Genomic DNA, 20380 nt, shown 5'->3' with positions numbered 1-20380 from the left:
CAAAATTTTTACCGATTAAACTGAGTGATATTCGGTATTACAAGGTTTAGATCTCTAAGGTCAGTAGCTCTCCTCGAAAAGCTCTCTCACACTAATGAAAAGTACTACTACTATCTTCTGAAACAGAACAAAGTCAATCACCGAGTTCCACAAACTATGGACGAGTCAAAAAATCCCGACTCAGCTTCCCTACCCAGACCCTCTAAAGTCACTTTTACCAAACAGAAAAGCTCATGGCCCTTCACTTTCTTAGTCACAGTATTGGTCCCCGTTGTGGCGGCGACATTGCTCTACCAACTCGACTCGTTCGACCCGGCTCCTCTGCCACCTGACGAGTTGACTGGGCACGTCATAACCGTGCCAGCATGTAACGACCACATGCTCAGAGTGTCTGAGTTTGTGGGTGTTGGGAATTTGATAGCTCCAGAAGATGTAGCTTATGATGCCAAGTCAGGAGTCATCTACACCGGCTGTGCTGACGGGTGGATCAGCCGAGTCACTGTAAACGACTCGGCGGCTGACTCGGTTGTGGAGAAATGGATCAACACCGGTGGGAGACCCTTGGGAATCGCTTTTGGTCACAACAATGAACTTATCGTTGCTGATACTGAAAAGGTGAGTGGTCATTTATTCTTAGATTAAGTATATAATGTTTTATTTTAAATCTTAAATTTGAATGATTAATATTTCTTTAGAAAAAAAAAATTGAATAATAAATCTACCATAACCATAGATATAAGATACGTGTGTTAATTTTTCTCTCAGGATCAAAGTATGTTGTTAATTTTATTTTATAGATTACAATTTAGATATATTTTTTTTTTTTCTCAAAAGGAAGTGAATAGATTATTGTATTTGATGTTGTTTTATTTTAGAATATATATATTCAATTTAAAAATTTTAATCAACAAAGAAATGAAAATTTATATTCAACTACCAAGAAATGCTGAAAAAAATTAAGATTCAGTTTATGCATACAATGACCGATTACTAACAATGTGTATTTTTTTTTAACGAGGAATGCTACGTAGACAAGATTTTTCACACAAGTTGAGTTAACAAGTTTTAATTGCCTCTCATATGTAGTGGTGACTTCAAGAATTCTTTTTAGATGGGTTATTAAGAAATTTAAATTAAGTAAAATTTAATAAAAATACCTTGGATATATTAAATCATTAAAAAATGTAAATATATGAAATTTTACCACCTCTAAAAGGTTTTATGCTGTTGACATTAATTTTATAAAAATATTTTAAATTAAAATAACAAAATGTAACCCACTGATACTATATATTCAAGTATGGTACCTTTGATCAAAAAAAAAAAAAAAAAGTATGGTACCTGATCTCAATCTGACCACTCTCTCTTCTTCTTCTTGTTTTTTTGATAAAGACCATTTGACGTCTCTCTTGTCGGTGATGAGGTTGTTCGGGAGAGGCTCCCCTCCCGTTTAAATATCTCCAGTTTCCTCCCATTTTTTAGTAGATGAGTGACACGTGGAAAAATAAAAATCCAACGGTTAGAAATAAAAACCATCACTTTCTCATTTTTTTCTTGCCTCTCTCCTTCACAAAAAATCACACAGTCACCGGCAACACAAATCCACCACTGTGACCCATGAAGCCGCCAAGTCTCTGCCGTTGCCTTGCCACCATTAAAAGTGACAGCCGTTGCAAGTACAAAACCATGAGCAATCCGAGCCTCCCATCAGATCTATGAGTTTTCATAATTCCCTTCACAAAACCAACACCACAGATCCCTTAACCAACCTCCGATATGCAAAACCCAGGAATCCGGTCCCCATGTTCCACTTCACGGGCCGCCACGTGCTGCCCGAATTTTCTGACCACCGATCGACTCGTTGTCGCCTTTAGCCGCTGCTTCAGTGCGTCGTTCTCCAACAATGGCCACGGCGAATCTCCACCACTGAGGCGCCTGGATCTATTTGCTTTGTGTTATGACTTTTCGTCTCCGGCAAATTCCTAGGCTTTGTTGGTGGTGATATTGGAGAGAGAGAGAGAGAGAGCAGAACGTGATGTTGGAAACTGGAAAGAAAAAAAAAATCTAAGGTTGCCGTGTATTTTTTAAGGCCGTTAGATGTTTTATTTTTCCACGTGTCACTCATCTACTTAAAAACGGGAGAAAACTGGAGGTATTCAAACGGGAGGTGAGCCTCTCCCGAGGTTGTTCACGTTGCTAGAAACTATTAACAGTACTCTTTGTTTCTCCGAGTACTGTACTATTTAAAGAACAAACGGTCTTTGTTTTTTCTAAGAGTACTGTACTATTACTATTTAACGGGACTACGGAATTGGCGGTCTTTTGAGAATGAGGGAAAACTGTGGTTCAGTTATTAAATTTATGCCAACGGACCCTCTTTGGTTGGTCTTGGTGTTGGGGTTTCTCATATTGTTCTACCCTTATGGATTTTCTTTTGTCTATTAGAATAGCTTAGTGGCTGTTTGTGTCTATTTGTTTTCCATAGTGTTTTTGTTACTATCGAACTCTTTGTATTTTTCTTGCTTTTCCTTGAGTAATCATATTTTCTTCTTACTTATCAACAAATATATATATATAAAAGGAATATGATAAAATACAAAACTACAGTAAGGTTTGGATTAATTTAATGCCATGTATTACATATTTTTATAATAATTTTTTTTTTTCATAAGCATAAACATCACTTAACACCATTTAAAAATTCCCTTGTTCCTCATGCTTTTTTTTCCATCTCTACTCTCTAGTTACTATTTATCTCTATCATTGATTACCCAAACACTCCATTGTGCAATAATTTCCATGAGGCAGTCATTATGAGGTGGTGCAATTAATACAAGGTGTTAGAAGGGAATAACAGACTTGTAGGATATTAAGTATTTTACCTTCTATATTTTAAGGGTATTTGGATTTTACTCTCTAAAATTTGGGATTATTTGGATTTTACATCTTAAAGTTTTAGAATTTGGGAGTATAAAATTGAAACACCCCCAAACTTTAGGGGGGTAAAATCCAAGTTCTAAAATGTCAGGGTGTAAAATTCAAATTCTGAAACTTTAGGGTGTAAAATTCAAACACCCCCAAACAGTGGCAACTCCAGGAATTTTTCTTAGGGTGTTCCTTAAGAAGTATTGTAGGGTCTGACTTTTTTGATCTAGCCCAATATGTGTGGGACTTTAGACCAACGAGCCCGATACAATGAATTTGTAGAGAGTGGGCCAAAGAGTTAGGTTTTGGTATATGTACAACAGTTATCATGGTGTTTTACTCGATAGGATGAGATGGACTGAGTTCATCTGGGAGAATTGATCCTCAGTACAGTTCTGGGAGCCCTTTCTGGTCCCTCCTGTGTGTTGAGGGGTCTTCCCCTCCCCCACCCCCTTTTATAGTAGTTTTCTTCCTCTGAATGGGGTCTCTAGGGTAGGTACTTGTCCCATCAGCCCCTCCCTCCAGTTGTTGGGAGTGGTTGCAAGGACAAAGAAGTATGGCCGTGTCGGGCACAAGGCACTGAATGCAATAATGATAGTTTTTCCTTTAAACACTTTCGTTGTCATTTTCTGTTTTAGTACTTTTCCCATTCCATGGGATGATAGGGAGTGTAACTACCGATGGCAGGTTGCCTCCTCCATCCTCGACTTCACTGTGTCGAGGAGGGCTCTCCCCGTGGCCGAGGAAGGGTTTTTCCTCCCCACGACCAAGGAGGGATTTTTCCCTTGAGCTGGGTCTTTGGCCCAATATAGACATCGACATGGGCCTACTGGTCTTTTACCCCCCACAATAGCCCCTCAAAATCCTGCTGTCCGGCTCCTCGGGCGGAGAGGAGGGTTTTGGTGACATCGGGCCTCTGTCTCGGCTTGCCACGTCAGGCCCTCCACTAAAGGCCAGAGTCTCTTCATTTGTCTAAGGCGCGTTTCCGACTGTGAGACATTCTTTTCTGATCTATCCAAGCCGCGTCCCTGTCGCTTCGGTATACACGACGTGCTTTAATGAGGGTCCCTTCACAAGGTGACATAAATTCAACGGTTGAAGATCACTTTGGAAATTGAGCGAGATTTATTTCGCTTGTAATTCCTTTTTGGAGATTTGGGTGAATTGATTGTCACCAGGTTTGCCTCCTATATAAGAAGCACGGTGGGAGGTCATTTCCTTTATCTGCAGACCCTTTGAGCTTTTCAGATTCCTAACTCTCCAATTGTTCCCAAAGTCCCCATTACCAGTGTGATTGAGCTTTAGGAGGTGGAATGGTCAAGGCTAGGGTGAGGGTGAAGGAACCACACCCTCTTTAGGAGCCTTGGGTATCTTCGAGGTTCAGAATGGCACGGTCAGGGCAAGGAAGAAAAAGGCTCAAGACATTTCTTCCCCTCAATAAGGCAAGAGAGGAGCCTTTTCTTCCTTCAGCCAAAATCCGAAGCAGGTGGAGGTCGCATCAGATTTTTGGTGCGACAACAATGGGACTTCCATCCGGTGCCGTATGTTATGCACGTGAGGGCTTGGACTTCCCATCTCCGGTACCATCCGTGCTTGCTCGATTGCTGCTAGAACGATGCTTGCTCGATTGCTGCTAGAGCAGGTATGGGGATTTGGCATCCCCGCTTCTTCCTCTCTTCCATCACTAGTGCCATCCAGACTTGCCTAGTCGCTGCTAGAGCAAGGTTGTGGACCAGGTGCCTCTGCTTATTTTTCTCTTCCATCACTAGTGCCACCCAGGCTTGCTTAGTCGTTGCTAGAGCAAAATTGCAGGATTTATCATTCCTGTGTATTCCCTTATTTATTTATTTATTTATTTTTTTTATAGTTAACTTATGACATAGGCTTGTCTAAGCCCTTTTGTGTATATTGTACTATCTCTTTATCTAATAAAATATGATTTTATCGTATTTTATGTATTCTTTCTTTTCTGCAATAATTACTTTGTGAATGAATGTGCTGGTGTCTTTTCTTTCGAACCGTACTTAAAACCGATGCTCTTGTCGGTAAAGAGTTATTACTTTGAGCTTATTGAAACCCACGGGCACAACAATGCCGACTTTAAATAGGTTAACTACATAGGACTAACCGGGATAATAGTCGCACGTTCTGTATTGCGAACGGGGTGACTACCTGAGTACGTGTAATCTAAAATAGGCTGTTCGAGGGGGCCGCTGAGTACTAGGGTCCTTTTCCGCGTTTCCGATGATATTCGTATTTTTAACTTTTTTTAGGTGTCTGGTTCGAGGACCAAGGCATGACTATACCTGGTCTAATCACTCAAAAATGCACCATTGTGTGTCAGTTCCCATAAGGCCGGGGGACCGAGGACTATACGAGACCTCCATTCTGCCTAGGGCTTAGGTCTTTCTTGAAGTTGCTAGTTTCCCATAGATTTGAGTCCGAAGACCATGCAAGATCTTGGTTCTGTCTAGCACTTGGCCGTTGGAGTGACTAGTTTCCCCATAGGTTTGAGTCCGAGGACCATGCAAGACCTTGGTTCTGTCTAGCACTTGGGCTCTTAGAGTGTCTAGTTTCCCCATAGGTTTGAGTTCGAGGACCATGCAAGACCTTGGTTCTGTCTAGCACTTGGCCGCTGGAGTGTCTAGTTTTCCCATAGGTTTGGGTCCGAGGACCATGCAAGACCTTGGTTCTGTCTAGTACTTGGCCGTTGGAGTGTCTAGTTTCCCCATAGGTTTGAGTCCGAGGACCATACAAGATCTTGGTTCTGTCTAGCACTTGGGCTTTTAGAGTGTCTAGTTTCCCCATAGGTTTGAGTTCGAGGACCATGGAAGACCTTGGTTCTGTCTAGCACTTGGCCGCTGGAGTGTCTAGTTTCCCCATAGGTTTGGGTCCGAGGACCATGCAAGACCTTGGTTCTGTCTAGCACTTGGGCTCTTAGAGTGTTTAGTTTCCTCATAGGTTTAAGTTCGAGGACCGTGCAAGACCTTGGTTCTGTTTAGCACTTGGGCTCCTGGAGTGTCTAGTTTCCCCATAGGTTTGAGTCCGAGGACTATGCAAGACCTAGATTCTGTCTAGCACTTGGGCTCTTGGAGTGTCTAGTTTTCCCATAGGTTTGAGTCCAAGGACCATGCAAGACCTTGGTTCTGTCTAGCACTTGGTTGTTGGAGTGTTTAGTTTCCCCATAGGTTTAAGTCCGAGAACCATACAAGACCTTGGTTCTGTCTAGCACTTGGCCGTTAGAGTGTCCAGTTTCCTTATAAGTTTGGGTCCGAGGACCATGCAAGACCTTGGTTCTTCAAAAGGTTTCGGTTTAGCCCTTGGCTTCTTTGTTGTAGGGAATTCAGTGAACCGGAATATTAGGGGTCTCAAGAGTTAGCCCCTTGACAAGTGCATGAGGATGCATATCTGACGTCCGAAGCACTTTGAACAGCGCTGTCTAGCGATTCTCCCCTCGTAGTGAACACTTCGAAGCGTGACCCAAAACGAAGGCTGAGCCATGATAATGGCGGTGTGTTCCTGGGAATGATGGGGGGCTTTCGCGCAACTCGCACCACTGCCAAAATGATCCTTTCGAGGGATTCTTGTTGATAGGAGCTTGACCGTGACTAACTGTCATATTCGCCAACGCACAAGCTCTTCCCACAAACGGCGCTAATTGTAGGGCCCGACTTTTCTGATTTAGCCCAATATGTGTGGGACTTTAGACCAGTGAGCCCGATACAATGAATTTGTAAAGAGTGGGCCAAAGAGTTAGGCTTTGGTGTATGTACAACAGTTATCATGGTGTTTTACTTGATAGGATGAGGTGGACTGAGTTCATTTGGGAGAATTGATCCTCAGTACAGTTCCGGGAGCCCTTTCTGGTCCCTCCTGTGTGTTGGGGGGTCTTCCCCTCCCCCACCCCCCTTTTATAGTAGTTTTCTTCCTCCTGAATGAGGTCTCTAGGGTAGGTACTTGTCCCATCAGTTCCTCCCTCCAATTGTTGGGAGTGGTTGTAAGGACAAAGAAGTATGGCCGTGTCGGGCACAAGACACTGAATGCAATAATGATAGCCTTTCCTTTAAACACTTTCGTTGTCCTTTTCTGCTTTAGTACTTTTCCCGCTCTATGGGATGATAGGGAGTGTCACTACCGGTGGCAGGTTGCCTCCTCCATCCTCGGCTTCACTGTGCCGAGGAGGGCTCTCCCCGTGGCCGAGGAAGGGCTTTTCCTCCCCGTGACCGAGGAGAGATTTTTCTCTTGGGTTGGGCTTTTGGCCCAATATAAACATCGACATGGGCCTACTGGTCTTTTACCCCCTATAAGTATAAATTACACAATCTATAAAATTATTGGGTACGTGGTTTTCTTATCAAATATTTGTCTATAATTCTAGTAAAAGAATATACAATAAATTATAAGTTTATTTGAAATATTAATAAAATTATTAATTATTGTTTTTTAGTTGTTTCATTAATTTGTTTGTCTTTTATAAACTATAATTTGTTCATTTGTTGTATTATTGTTTCATTAATTATAAAATTATTAATTATTGTTTAACCTAACATAATTTAATTTGTTTGTCTTTTATAATGTATTGGTTAATTAAATTATTAATTATTGTTATTTAGTTGCTTTATTATTTTTCTTTACACCAGTAGCACACACCTCACCGTGCAGTAACGTACACCCCATGTGCGGCTCAACCTGCTGCCTAGTGGGTAACATAATTTAATTTTGTCTGTATTTGGTCAGTTAGACTAACTCCCTAGTGGGTACCAAGAGTCATTACAAGAGCCAATTAGATAAATTCACAAATTAGGGCTGTCCACGGGTTGGTCCGGGTCGGGTTTGTGCCTAACCCGGAACCGACCCGATCACTTCGGGTCTCCTAAATTTGGATCCGCCGGAGGCAAAGGTTCGGATGGTCGGACGTCGTCGTTTTCCGGTCGGTTTCCGGTCGGGCTCGGACTGTGGGAATCATCGCCGGATTTTGCCAAAATCTGCTTATTTTTGCTTGATTGACCGGATTTCGAAGAGATCTCGGCGGATCTCAACGAGATTAGGCCGAATCTTGAAGAGATCTCAGCTGATCTCAACTAGATCAGGCCCGATCTCGAAGAGATCTTGCAAGATCTTGACGAGATCTCGGTGGATCTAGAAGAGATCCGGCGAGATCTCGTCGAGGTCTCGGTGGATCTCGAAGAGATCAGGCCAGATCTCGACGAGATCTCGACAGATCGGACGAAATTGACCGGCGAACTACTTCAATTGATGGAGAAAGCAATTTTCGGTGCGTTTTCCGGTCGGGTCAGTTGAAAATCGGTTTTCCATGCTTTAACCCGTCAACCGACCCGCCGGTCTCGGGTTTTGGGAGCAAAGATCCGCCGTCGACCGTCGCCAGCGTCGGGTCGGCCGGTTATCGGTCCGGGTCGGCCGGGTTGGGCGGGTGGATCGGTTGACGGGTCTGGTTGGACACCCCTATCATAAATCATAATTCACTAAAGACAAACTCACCAACAGAAGTGTCATTACAAGAGCCAATATAAATTCACAAATTACAGTATACTAAAAGACAAACTCACCAACGCAATAAAGTTAAAACAGGGGCAAATTTAATAAAGTTATAATTTATAAAGTAAAGCTGAAGCTGTAAAGTCAATTTATTGAATTTAAAGTTCAAAGAGAAAGAGAGAGAGAGTCTCAGACCACAGCAAACCCAAAGAGGCAAAGATGTAAGAGAGAAAAAGAGTGTAAACAATTGAAATACCTTGAGGGAGGCCTGAGGGGCGGCGCCGCGGCAACAGCACATGAGGTGAGGAACGTGGAAGGACTCGAGGGTTGAGGCCAAGAGTTGGTCGAATCGGACTGATCTCTGATGCCCGATGTGGCTGTGCTCGCGCGAGGAAGGTGGAAGGACTCGAGGCGTCATCGCGCTTGCGCCGATGTGCTTTAGGTTCAGTGCTTTTGGTTCATCGCGCTCGCGCCGATGAGGGTTTTTCTTTAGGTTAGGTTTCTGATATCAGTTGTTGCTTTACCATTTGATAAAATCAGCTGAGCGTATTGGGTTTTGGTTTGTATTTTTATTTATTTATTTATTTTTTTAAGAATCCGTGGGTTTGCTTTACAATCTGCTGGGTTTTTCTTTAGGTTGGGTTTTTTTTTTTTTTTTAGGTTGGGTTTGCTTTACCATCTGTTATTTAGGATTGATGCTGGGCTTTTTTTTCCTTGGGTGGGCTTGCTCTGTTATAAATTTTATTTTTTTATTTATTTATTTATTTATTTTTTTCAGATTTTAGTTCAAAATTTTTAGCAATAAAAAATCTGAGGGTATTCCTAATTTTTTCTGAGGGTGTTCCCTAATTTTTTTTTTTTTTTTTTTTTTTCAGGTTAGGGTGGCCCTGCGTGAACGTAGCACCGCCCCTGTCCTAAACTTTAGGGGTTTAATTTGCGATTTACCTTACAACTTATAAGGACGAAGTTAGAGGGTTATTAATACCACGGTACTCCAGAAAAGCCAAGCCCAGTAACAGTTAAATAACAACTCAATAAGTTGTGATCAAGAGTCTAGTAGTTCAGTGGCATTGCCTAATTTTTTTTATAAAAACCTGGGTTTAAATCCTCCCCTCCCCCCCACCCCTCTTTGTTTGTAACAATTGATTATAAAAAATTATTAAAAAATGTTATATCTATAACAGTACTCAACAAATTAATGTAATTAATCTCTGTTTGATAATTTTAGCACAAGTTACAGAGAAACTGTCACGCTTGTTAATTGCTCCTTAGTCGTCAGAAACCAATGGTTATTAGGTGTTTTATATTAATGAAATGTGATGTATAACAGGGCCTCCTAAATGTGACAGCGGACGGTGTGGTGGAGCTGCTGACAGATGAGGCTGATGGACAAAAATTCAAATTGACAGACGCTGTAGATGTAGCACACAATGGCATAATTTATTTCACAGATGCTTCATATAAATATAGTTTAAGTAAGGCCAATTGGGACATTTTGGAAGGTAAGCCCAATGGTAGACTTTTGAGTTATGATCCAGCAACCAAAACTACCAAGGTACTGGTCCACAACCTCTACTTTGCCAATGGTGTAGTAGTCTCAACTGATCAGAATTATGTGATCTTTTGCGAAACCCCAATGTATGTTTGCTGATTCTCAGTTTTGAAGAAATTGTTTTATTAGACTCCTCATGTTTGCTTCTGATAAATTATCACTGCTTCTGAAATATTTTGGCAATTAGAAGTTGGAGATAGAGTTTGAACTCAATAGACTATAATAAGTTGCCATCACGACTGTCGTTAAAGCCTTTCTTCCTCATGATCTGCATAATGTTGCGGACTGTTGAAGCTTAGATTACTTGTTTTGATATTATGATAAATCATTATTAGTCCCAAAAGCTTAAAGCCGTTAGAAAACAATGAATTTAGTTGTTATTCTAACAACTTCTATTGTTCGAAGACTAAAATTAATGACAGTTGAATTTTTGTTTAGCACAGTGGAAGTTTTGATTATTCCAAATGGGTTGCTAATGCAGGAGAAGATGTGGAAAATATGACATACAAGGCAAGGAAAAAGGAAGAGTAGAAAAATTTATTGATCATCTACCAGGCTTGCCTGATAACATTCGATATGATGGAGAAGGTCAATATTGGATTGCACTGGCAACGGTAAATCAGTTCTTACTTCATACTTTCCGTGGAAAAATTAGCTATATTTTTTAAATAGTAGTAAGCTTGTGCAAAGCATAATTTAATTAAGATTCATATGTAAATTAAAGAAAAAACTTCACTAATATCAATGAAATTAAACAATAAGATAGATAATGGGAAAGAAAATACCTTCAAGTTATTTGACAGTAGCAAATTGTATAAGACTGAAATTTTATCAAAGCCAAAAATTATGATAGATAATTAAAAATAACTTAAAATAAAACAAGGTAACTTTTGGTAATAGAATTCTAATCAAAGCAGTGTTTTAAACATTTGTAATTTGCTAAATAGAATTTCATTTCAAATAAATTATCTTAATCATTTTAATGTATTTATTATAGTAACCCACATTATGGAAGAACTTTGTACGACGAATAATTTTTATATATTAAATCACATGGGTAAACATAGTGTGTAAGACTCAATTTTTAATTAATTGCTTGTGTTAATAATGCATAAGATACACAACTTAATTAGGATCCTTGCTTAATTTAGATTGATTATGGCAAGAGGATGAAAAAGGATATTTTGTTGTTTTAATTACTAGTATTCAAAGAAATAATACAATAGAGATATGAAATGTTTGCGGTTGATTCAAAGGAATTTTATAAGCATGACTAATTATGAATCTAGGCACCTATCAGTTGGGCATGCCAAGATTAATTGGAGCAGCACCCTACTTCACTAGTCTTGGGAGTAACTCTTGAAGAGTTACTCCATTGCATGGCCATCAATGGGGATGTGACTATGTATAGCTCCCCATGCATGAGAGAAAGAAAAAAGAAGGTAAAAACAATTACTATAAAAAGAAGTATCCCTCTCTCTCTCAGTGTGTTTCTCACATCCTTGTGTGTGTGAGGTTCTTAGACTGTTGAAATCATGTGTATCACTTTTGTAGTGTGAACCATCACTTAGAGAAATCAACTAAGACAAAGTTGGAGTCCCATGGTTCTTTGGAATATTGAAGTGAGTGGAGAATCACCATAGACAACGTAAAACAACCATGGTTTTGTGATATTTAGGAATAGGAGAGCTGTGCATATATGTAACTCCTAATCCTAACACTAATAATAATGCAAAGGTTTTTTTTTTTAATTTTTTTAATTTTTTTTAATGTCTGATGAGCTTTATTCATTATTGTTTTCCGAATTGAGTAATGCAAATATTATTATTATTATTATTATTATTATTATTTTTTTTTTTATATAGATGAATTTAAGTACTCCTAACATCTTTTCATCTGTTCCTTTTTGTGTGCAATACTGGTAGGGATATACACTTGAATTGGATATAGCATTCAGATGCCCTTTCATCCGGAAGATTCTAATAATCATGGAGAAGTACATAGGAAAACCACATATGGAGAAGAATGGTGGGGTTATAGCCATTGATTTGGCAGGAAATCCGATTGCCCATTACTATGATCCTGGATTGGCATTTGTTTCAAGTGGGATCAAGATAGGAAATCATTTGTACTGTGGTTCAATTGTCCTTCCCTACATTGTTCGCCTTAACCTGAAACAATATCCTGCTCAGGCCACCATATGAGAATATGAGAACAAGACCAAGAACTTGTTGCTGCAGCACCCCTTGATGGTACCTTAAAATAATTGAGATCGTTTTATGTCTCATATGGTGGATGAGACTCGAGAGGTTAGAGGCTTTGTATGATTGGCTTATTGTTGTAGGAAGTAGAGAGTGCGTTTACTTGTTTGATATTATGTGTACTTGCTGTAGTAAATCTAGTTTTAATTGTAAAAGCTTTTGTAACATAAAGTTTTAATTGAAAAACTCTAACAATTTGAGTGCTTAGCGAATTAATAGTGAATAGTATTTTAAAGTTCTGAATTTATTAATGATAAATTATAAATTGAAGAGATTTTTTTTCTAAAAGTCACAAATTTTAGTTTTAACCTTTTTTTAGCATTTATCATAAAACAAATAATGAAAATTTACATTTCGTGAAGATTAACATGCTACAATTACAAACCTACAACACTTGTATAATTTTTTTTCCCCCAATAAAGGCTGCCCATAGCCATTTCTTTCTCTCAAAATAAACTGTTGCATCTTTCCTGTTGTTTTTCGCAAATCTTCAAAATGACAGTTTGAGGAGCCATATAATGTGGTAAATGATCTTGACAAAACTTGATTATTTCTTGAGGATCAACATCATCATATCCCTCTTTTAACTTCACAGATGCTCAAGGTGTTTATCCCCCAGTGTATTGCAGGATGACTAAGTTTCTACCTCAATTGTGTATTTGTTTTCCCCACTAGAAATTATTACATCATTCAACCGGTCGTTTACTTCGATAATTATTGCTCAAAATCAATCGCAATGGAGACGGTGATATAATAGTGAAGTGAAAAACTTAAAAGAAAACTAACCAAGAGAAAAACTACTACAAGAAAACTTTTTCCCAGTGAAGTAAATTCACTATGATAAAAGAAGTTTTACAATCAAAAGAAATCATTTGCCTGGACTCTATTTTCCCATAGACAACTTAAACGGAAAACATTTCATTGCACTAGAACATTTGGACTTTTCAACATATGAATTGCTTCCATGGATGACGCACTTGTGACCACGACTAGAACTTCCGACACGACTCCAAGGACCACTTGAAGGTTTTCTTTACAGCAAGAAATCTATGATTGACAACAGTTCAACTTCTTCACCAACTAATTTTCAAATCTACTTTGATATCTTCGGTATGGTGAAATTAGGATAATCTTGGTTACAAAATCCTATACTCACAAACATAGCTTTCTCTCCTTTAAAAAAAAAAAAAAAAAAAAAAAAAAAACACTCTTAGACCAACTTATATATAATGTTCTTTTTATATCCCATGTTTGAATTGGGCTGAAACAAATATTAGGCCTTTTACGAATCTAGTTCCAAGAACCTTGATAGGTTGAGGCTAGAATCGAGGTTGATATCAAGACTTGATCGAAGTCACCAAAAATTTGCTTTTTTAAGCTGATCTTGGGTCATTGTTTTGATCTTGAATTACAATTCCAAAACACAACACTCATAATTCGTCACAATGCCAACACTAATACATACGGTATGGACCTAACAACGTGTATCAAATGTATAGAGAAGAGCTCCTATCATTGGAACTGCGAAATGTAGCTCATGCATTGCTGGGACATTAAGGGCTAGGATTGCAACCTGCGCGCATAAACAAATCTAGAGTTTCAACCATGAAGTAGGCAATAAATTATTGTATCTTAGGGGGTTCAATAGCAAAATTCCATTATTTCTTGCTTTCTCACTAATAGTCTTTTGATCATATCTCTTTCTTTGTCGTTTCTCACAAAACAAAAAAATCTCTTTGTTTGATCAAATTTCGTTTTTTGTCGTCTATTCTGACTAGTTGTTAAAACTTAATAGTTATAAAAAAAAAAAAAAAAATGTCTTAACTCTTGGCTAACTGTGATTGATCGAGAAAAAGAATAGTGGATTTATTTGAAAATTAATAACAGAGCTAGTTGTAATTAATCTACCACGTAAAAGAATTGTGGCAAAAATTGTGAATTTATTTATAATACTATAACTCTAAAAGTTAAACTAAAATTGTATATATTGACCTACGAGGCACTTTAAGAACAACTTCTTTAGCTGAAATTGAAATTTTTTTGCTGAAAGTATTGTAAATAAAACTAAAAAGTAACTGAAATAATACAGTAGGACCCATAAATAGTATTAAAAAATGCAATCAGACTCATAATAGTAGCAAAAATAAGCTAAGTAGAAAGAAAGAAAAAAAGAAGCTTTTTAAGTCAATGCCAAACCCAAGCTTTCAATGTTTCTATTCTAATTATTTTAATATTTTATGGAAATTTAATTATTTTAATTGATACATAAGATTCGAATCAATCAGATTATTATTTCTTACATTAACAAAATTATATTATATTTATTTGCACAGAGAATTTATTTAAACTAGCCTCATCACACGCATTTCACGCATGCGATGAGGGTTTTTTTTTAGCAAAAAAAAGAAAAGAAAAACTCTATGTTTTTATTATATATATAATTTTTATTTTGTGAATTTAATTTATAAGTGGATAAAGTAATTTGAAAATTAACAGGAGAGTTGTTTTTTAGGAAAAAAAAAACTATGTTTTTATTTTTTATATATAAATTTTATTTTGTGAATCTAATTTATAAATGGATAAAGTAATTTAAAAATTAACAGGAGAGTGATCATATTTTTTAGGTAATGTTTTAGTGGAAGTTGGAGTTGCATTTTTATCAGATTATCCTTTAGTTTTGTCTCTACTTAAATATAGAGATGTAGTAGCATTTTTGAACTAAAAAAAAATGAGAAATCCAAACAGGAAAAATTCCTTAAATAATAGTATAGATAACTACCTTGATAGCTGACACTGATAAAGTGGAAAACTATATATAATAGTTGAATAGTTCATCTTGTGGCACTTTTTTTTTTTTTTAAGAAATAAATACATATAAGGAGAGAGAAATAGATTTTAATACAAATACAAAGACGAAGGTACATCACAACTTCAATAAAAAAAACCATGGCAGGGGACAAGTAAAAAGTTTGATAGAGCTCTTCAGCCAAAAAACAGTTTGATAGAGCTCTTCAGATTTCCATGAAGGCCACTACCAGCAAACGAAAAAGCTCATGGGCCCCTTTTTATTATTATTATTTTTAATTTTTATTTTTAATTTTTAATGTTGCATTGGTCCCGTTATAGCGGCGATAAAGCTGTAAAAAGTACCAACCTGACATGTTCAACCCGGCTCCTCTGCCACTTGACGATTTGACTTGGATCATGTGTATATATAATATATGTGAGTCAATTGTCTAATCACCATAAAAAAAATATCTGATGAGCTTTATTCATTCTTGTTTTCCAAATCGAGTAATGCAAATATTAATTTTTTTTTTATAGATGAATTTAAGTACTCCTAACATCTTTTTCTTGAATTACTTTTTGTGTGCAATACTGGTAGGGACATATACTTGAATTGGATGTAGGGTATATTTGGATTAAACTTATTTTTGCTGAAATTGAAAACTGAAAAAACTATAACAAAATAATTTTTAAATGTGTGAATAGTATCGTGGGATCCATGAACAGTGTGTGAACAGTATATGAACAATGCGTGAACAGTGTTTTTTGTCTATTGCACAGTAAAATCATGTGATATTACTGTTCACGTGCAGAGAAAAAAAAAAGCCAAAAAACGCAAACTTGTAAACGCAGACGCCCAATCCAAACCCCACCATAGCATTCAGATACCCTTTCATGCGGAAGATTCTAATAATCATGGAGAAGTACATAGGAAAACCACATATGGAGAAGACTGGTGAGGTTTTAGCCATTGATTTGGCAGGAAATCCGATTGCCCATTACTAAGATCCTGGATTGGCATTGGTTTCAAGTGGGATCAAGATAGGAAATCATTTGTACTGTGGTTCAATTGTCCTTCCCTACATTGTTCTCCTCAACCTGAAACAATATCCTGCTCAAGCCGCCACATGAGAATCTGAGAACAAGATCAAGTACTTGTTGCTACAGCACCCCTTGAGAGTACCTTAAAATAATTGGGATATACTGCCATACATAAACTAAAACTCTATATGGTTCTAACACCTAGTGTCGAATAAGCATCTCATGAGACCGTCTTATGGAACAATCCTCTATCATATGGTGGATGAGACTCGAGAGGTTGGAGGTTCTGTATGATTGGCTTAATTGGCATTATTGTAGAAAGTGGAAATTACATGTGCCTGTTTGATATTGTGTACCTGCTATAGGAAATTTAGTTTTAACTGTAAAAGCTTTTGTAACATAAAGTTTTAACTGAAAAACTCTCTAACAATTTGAGTGCTTAGCGAATTAATAGTAAATAGTGTTTTAAAGTTTTGAATTTATAAACGTTAAATAGTAAATTGAAGAGATTTTTTTCTAAAAGTCACAAATTTTAGTTTTAACCTTAGACTATTTTAAACTTTAGAGACCCCTTTAAAGCTCTTTAGTGACTAAATAGAATTTTTTTAGCATTTATTATAAAACATATAATGAAAATTTACATTTCGTGAAGATTAACATGCTACAATTACAAGCCTTGCTATATATATATATATATATATATATATATATTTTTTTTTTTCCCCAAGAAAGGCTGCCCATAGCCATTCTTTTTCTCTCAAAATAAACTGTTGTATCTTTCCTGTTGTTTTTCGCAAATCTTCAAAATGACAATCCGAGGAGCCATGTAATGTGGTAAATGATCTTGACAAAACTTGATTATTTCTTGAGGATCAACATCATCATATCCCTCTTTGAACTTCACACATGCTCAGAGCGTTTATCCCTAGTGTATTGCAGGATGACTAAACTAAATTGTTTCTACCTCAACTGTGTATATACTAATTATCAACCATAATTTTTTTTGTTTTAACAATTAAATTTGGCTCGTGCATATCGTTTGTTCTGGCAAAACTCTATTATAAATGTTTTTAAGCAATTCAAACACTAACTTGGTTAAAACTTAGTGGACATAAGTTTTAAGAAATTTAAAAGAAACTTATAATTTTTTAATTATTTATATAACTTATTATTAATTTTTAGGTTTGATACAAATTTTGTTTTACAAAATGTTCTTTCACCACTTTACATAAAATAATTTTTGTTCTTCTATTCTTACTTACTATTTTATTTTTTTAATTTAAATTATATCATTAACTTTGTATTTTTTTTTAATTATTAAACCATGCATTGCACTGATATATAACTTTTTTTTATTAAATTGTGCATCACATGAATATATTACTGGTTATACTAAAAAAAATTAGGGTGGAATTTTATCAGTTATACGAGGGGGTTTAAGGAGGGAAACATTACTACTTTCCTATTTGTATAACCTTGCCTTAAAGGGAATAAAAGTCTCTTTTTTAATGAACAAAAAGGAGAAGAATAATGGGCGCGACTGGAGGTAGCTTTCCTACCCTATAGTAGCATTCTACTCGCAATGTTTAGTGAGCGCCAATAATCTATAGGTATGCTTCCCATTGAAAGAGACAAACCCAAGACTTTAAGGTATGCTTCCCATTGAAAGAGACAAACCCAATACTTTTTGGCTTATTGCCCTCCAAATAGGGAAAGCTTAGATTGTTTAATTAGCTTGAATTAATATACTCTTAACATCACATTGACAAGAACAATACAATTTTAACTTGCAAACATGAAGATTGGAGATTCCATACTATATATCTTGGGGATCAATTGGTGTCTTGAATCTTATGATAAAGAGTAATTATTATAGAGCGGACACTATAAATTAAAATTTTATTGCATTTATCAAAAAGTAAATTTCAAGGGAAATACACAACCAATTATAAATCACCCATTCACCAACCAAACAAATAGGAAAAAAAAAAGTTTAAAAAAATAAAAGGAAAAAATCTTCTCACTATTGTGGTCATAAATAATTAAAATATCCAACTTACCTTTATAACTAAACACAAAACAAGGCTAGTAGTTTCAAAATATCGAGCTAACCTATTATCTATTGATGTGTGCTGTCGAATACAACAGATTTTAGTTAGAGTGGTGCCCATACATAGCGAGTCTCCTAACTAATTTTGGTTTAGCTTTGGATTTCTATTCCTACATAGTTTTGGCTGGTTTGGATTCCAATCGTTGCCTAGAGTGGTGTCCATAACGAGTCACCTAACTAATTTAGATTACGCTCCACGAAGTCAACTTTGCAGTATATTTTGCAATAGCCTATGTATTTGGCTCACTATTCCTTCCTTGAGTGTAACCTTGTTCACGCTTTCTTTTTTTTCTTTTTCTTTTTTTTTGGCTCTCTAAAAACTCAAACACATGAGCCAATAAAACTTGAAAATTTTAGCACAGGTCATGCCACAAACAACAAGAGAGCCCAAACAGAAAAAGACCATATCAAAAGGGGTCCAATGGAAAATTTAGCAGGATAAAGTCTGCCACAAATCACAAATGGGCCACGACATAAATATATCAAACTCACAAAGAGAATTTATATGGATAGCCCAACAAAGTAGCTCAAGCCTGCAAAGGAGCACTACCCGTAACATTCAAAACCCACAGAGGCACATAGCTAGGAAGGGGAGGCAAAAATCCATAGAAGTATTTGTTTGCCACGCCTTTTGAGTGTTATGCTTGTAGGGAAACGCATACACACCAAAAGGACGAAGGTAAGTTAGTCAATATGTGCATATCCAATCGATTTACACATTCTTGAACCGATCACCCACTGAGTTGGCCCATGTCATGTACATAATTCCAGCATGATATTTTTAAATTATTACCTAAATGAAAAAAGTTATTAGATCATGTACTATTAATTAAAGTTACACTTAATCCCAATCCTCACGCATATATCCGGACAAGTATAACTGACATATATTCTTTCCTATGTATATCACCAGGGGCGTAGCCAGGAATGAATACTTGGGGGGGCCGGGTTGTAACAAAAATATACTAAATATAATTCTTAAGTCTATTGGATACAAAATTATCAACTTTCATATATCATCATATACTTGAACATGTTGGGAATTCAACCGAAATTTCAAACCTGTGAGAAACAAAAAAATAGAGAAAAGAAAACGCCAAAAGAAAAACAATCACACGCACAAGACAGTATTTACGTGGTTCGGCAATTTGCCTACGTCCACAGAGACAGTATTTTCGATATAAGCTCGTCGGATTTCATCTTATTTGTTGATAGGAAATTCACATATTTGTTTACGTGATCCTGGATCACGATCTATCTCTTCAAATTGAAGTTTTGGATATTTGGAGGGATGTACATCAGGCATTGAAGTATTAACATTTGTTTCTACAGCCACAGGTGTTCTAATTTCTGAATTGCTAACATCTTTTTTCTTAAAGAATGCATCAATTGTTTTTCGTTTGCTCATAATTCTTTTAGCTTTAAGAATACGACTCAAAAATTAACCTGAAAAAAATTTTTAAAAATAAAATTTTAATTAGAAATTTTTACTTAATTATATGAATGTTATTCATACTCAAGAAAAAAACAAATTTTCCACTATAATTTAAGCAGTCAACCCATTTTTAATACAACTTTAATTAATAATAACCCCTCAAACAAAAACAAAAATAATTTAATTAATTTGTCTTTTATAATGTATTGGTTAATTTAATTATATAGCTTTAATTACTGTTGTTTAGTGTAACAATAAACTATATTGGTTTAATTTATTTGTCATTAATTATACAATTAACTAATTATAGTATAATAGTGATACTGTAACTAATTAACTATCTATTGTATCCATTAGCTAATGGACCGCAACTAAAATAATATTAATCAATAAAAGTTGGATGGTGAAGTCCTTTAAAAAAAAAAAAAAAAACCGATATTATTTATATTATATGATTTTCAAAATTTTTTTAAATTGTTTTTTTCCAAGTTTTAATTCCAAAATTGAAACTTGGGTAATATGTGAAGCTCAAGCCCAAGTACTGCAGTGAATAACTTCAAAATCCATTCAAAGTTTCTGAGCCTTAAAGAAGTCCAAACCAAATAGAATACAACAAGCCCAACCCAACACACAAACACATCAACCAAAAACAAAAACACTTATAACACACAAACACACAACCCACAAACACACAAACATTGTTGTGGTTGTACAACAGGACCCAAAAAAAAAAAAATTGTTATGAGTGCAGGCGTGTAAGATGCAAGGGAGCA

General features: G+C 36.3%; 1 protein-coding gene across 2 annotated transcripts in view; it reads left to right on the top strand.

Annotated features, from left to right (window-relative positions):
- LOC115993862 (protein STRICTOSIDINE SYNTHASE-LIKE 5-like) overlaps window positions 1-20380 on the top strand; it is a 62007-nt gene continuing 41627 nt past the window's right edge. Inside the window, exons 1-4 of one of the 2 annotated variants that reach the window (XM_031117841.1) lie at window positions 16-615; window positions 9752-10059; window positions 10455-10587; window positions 11899-12441. In XM_031117841.1, coding sequence (XP_030973701.1) covers window positions 157-615; window positions 9752-10059; window positions 10455-10587; window positions 11899-12177 — 1179 coding nt within the window. In that variant the 5' untranslated portion in view covers window positions 16-156 and the 3' untranslated portion in view covers window positions 12178-12441. Of the gene's footprint in view, window positions 616-9751; window positions 10060-10454; window positions 10588-11898; window positions 12442-20380 lie in introns of those variants that run through there. The other variant, XM_031117842.1, reaches the window with a different exon arrangement.

The sequence above is a fragment of the Quercus lobata genome, chromosome 6 (assembly GCF_001633185.2).
Source record: "Quercus lobata isolate SW786 chromosome 6, ValleyOak3.0 Primary Assembly, whole genome shotgun sequence".
NCBI classification, from domain to species: Eukaryota; Viridiplantae; Streptophyta; class Magnoliopsida; order Fagales; family Fagaceae; genus Quercus; species Quercus lobata.
The sequence above is the reverse complement of the archived record's forward strand: the minus strand, read 5'-3'. Positions and strand labels throughout refer to the sequence as shown.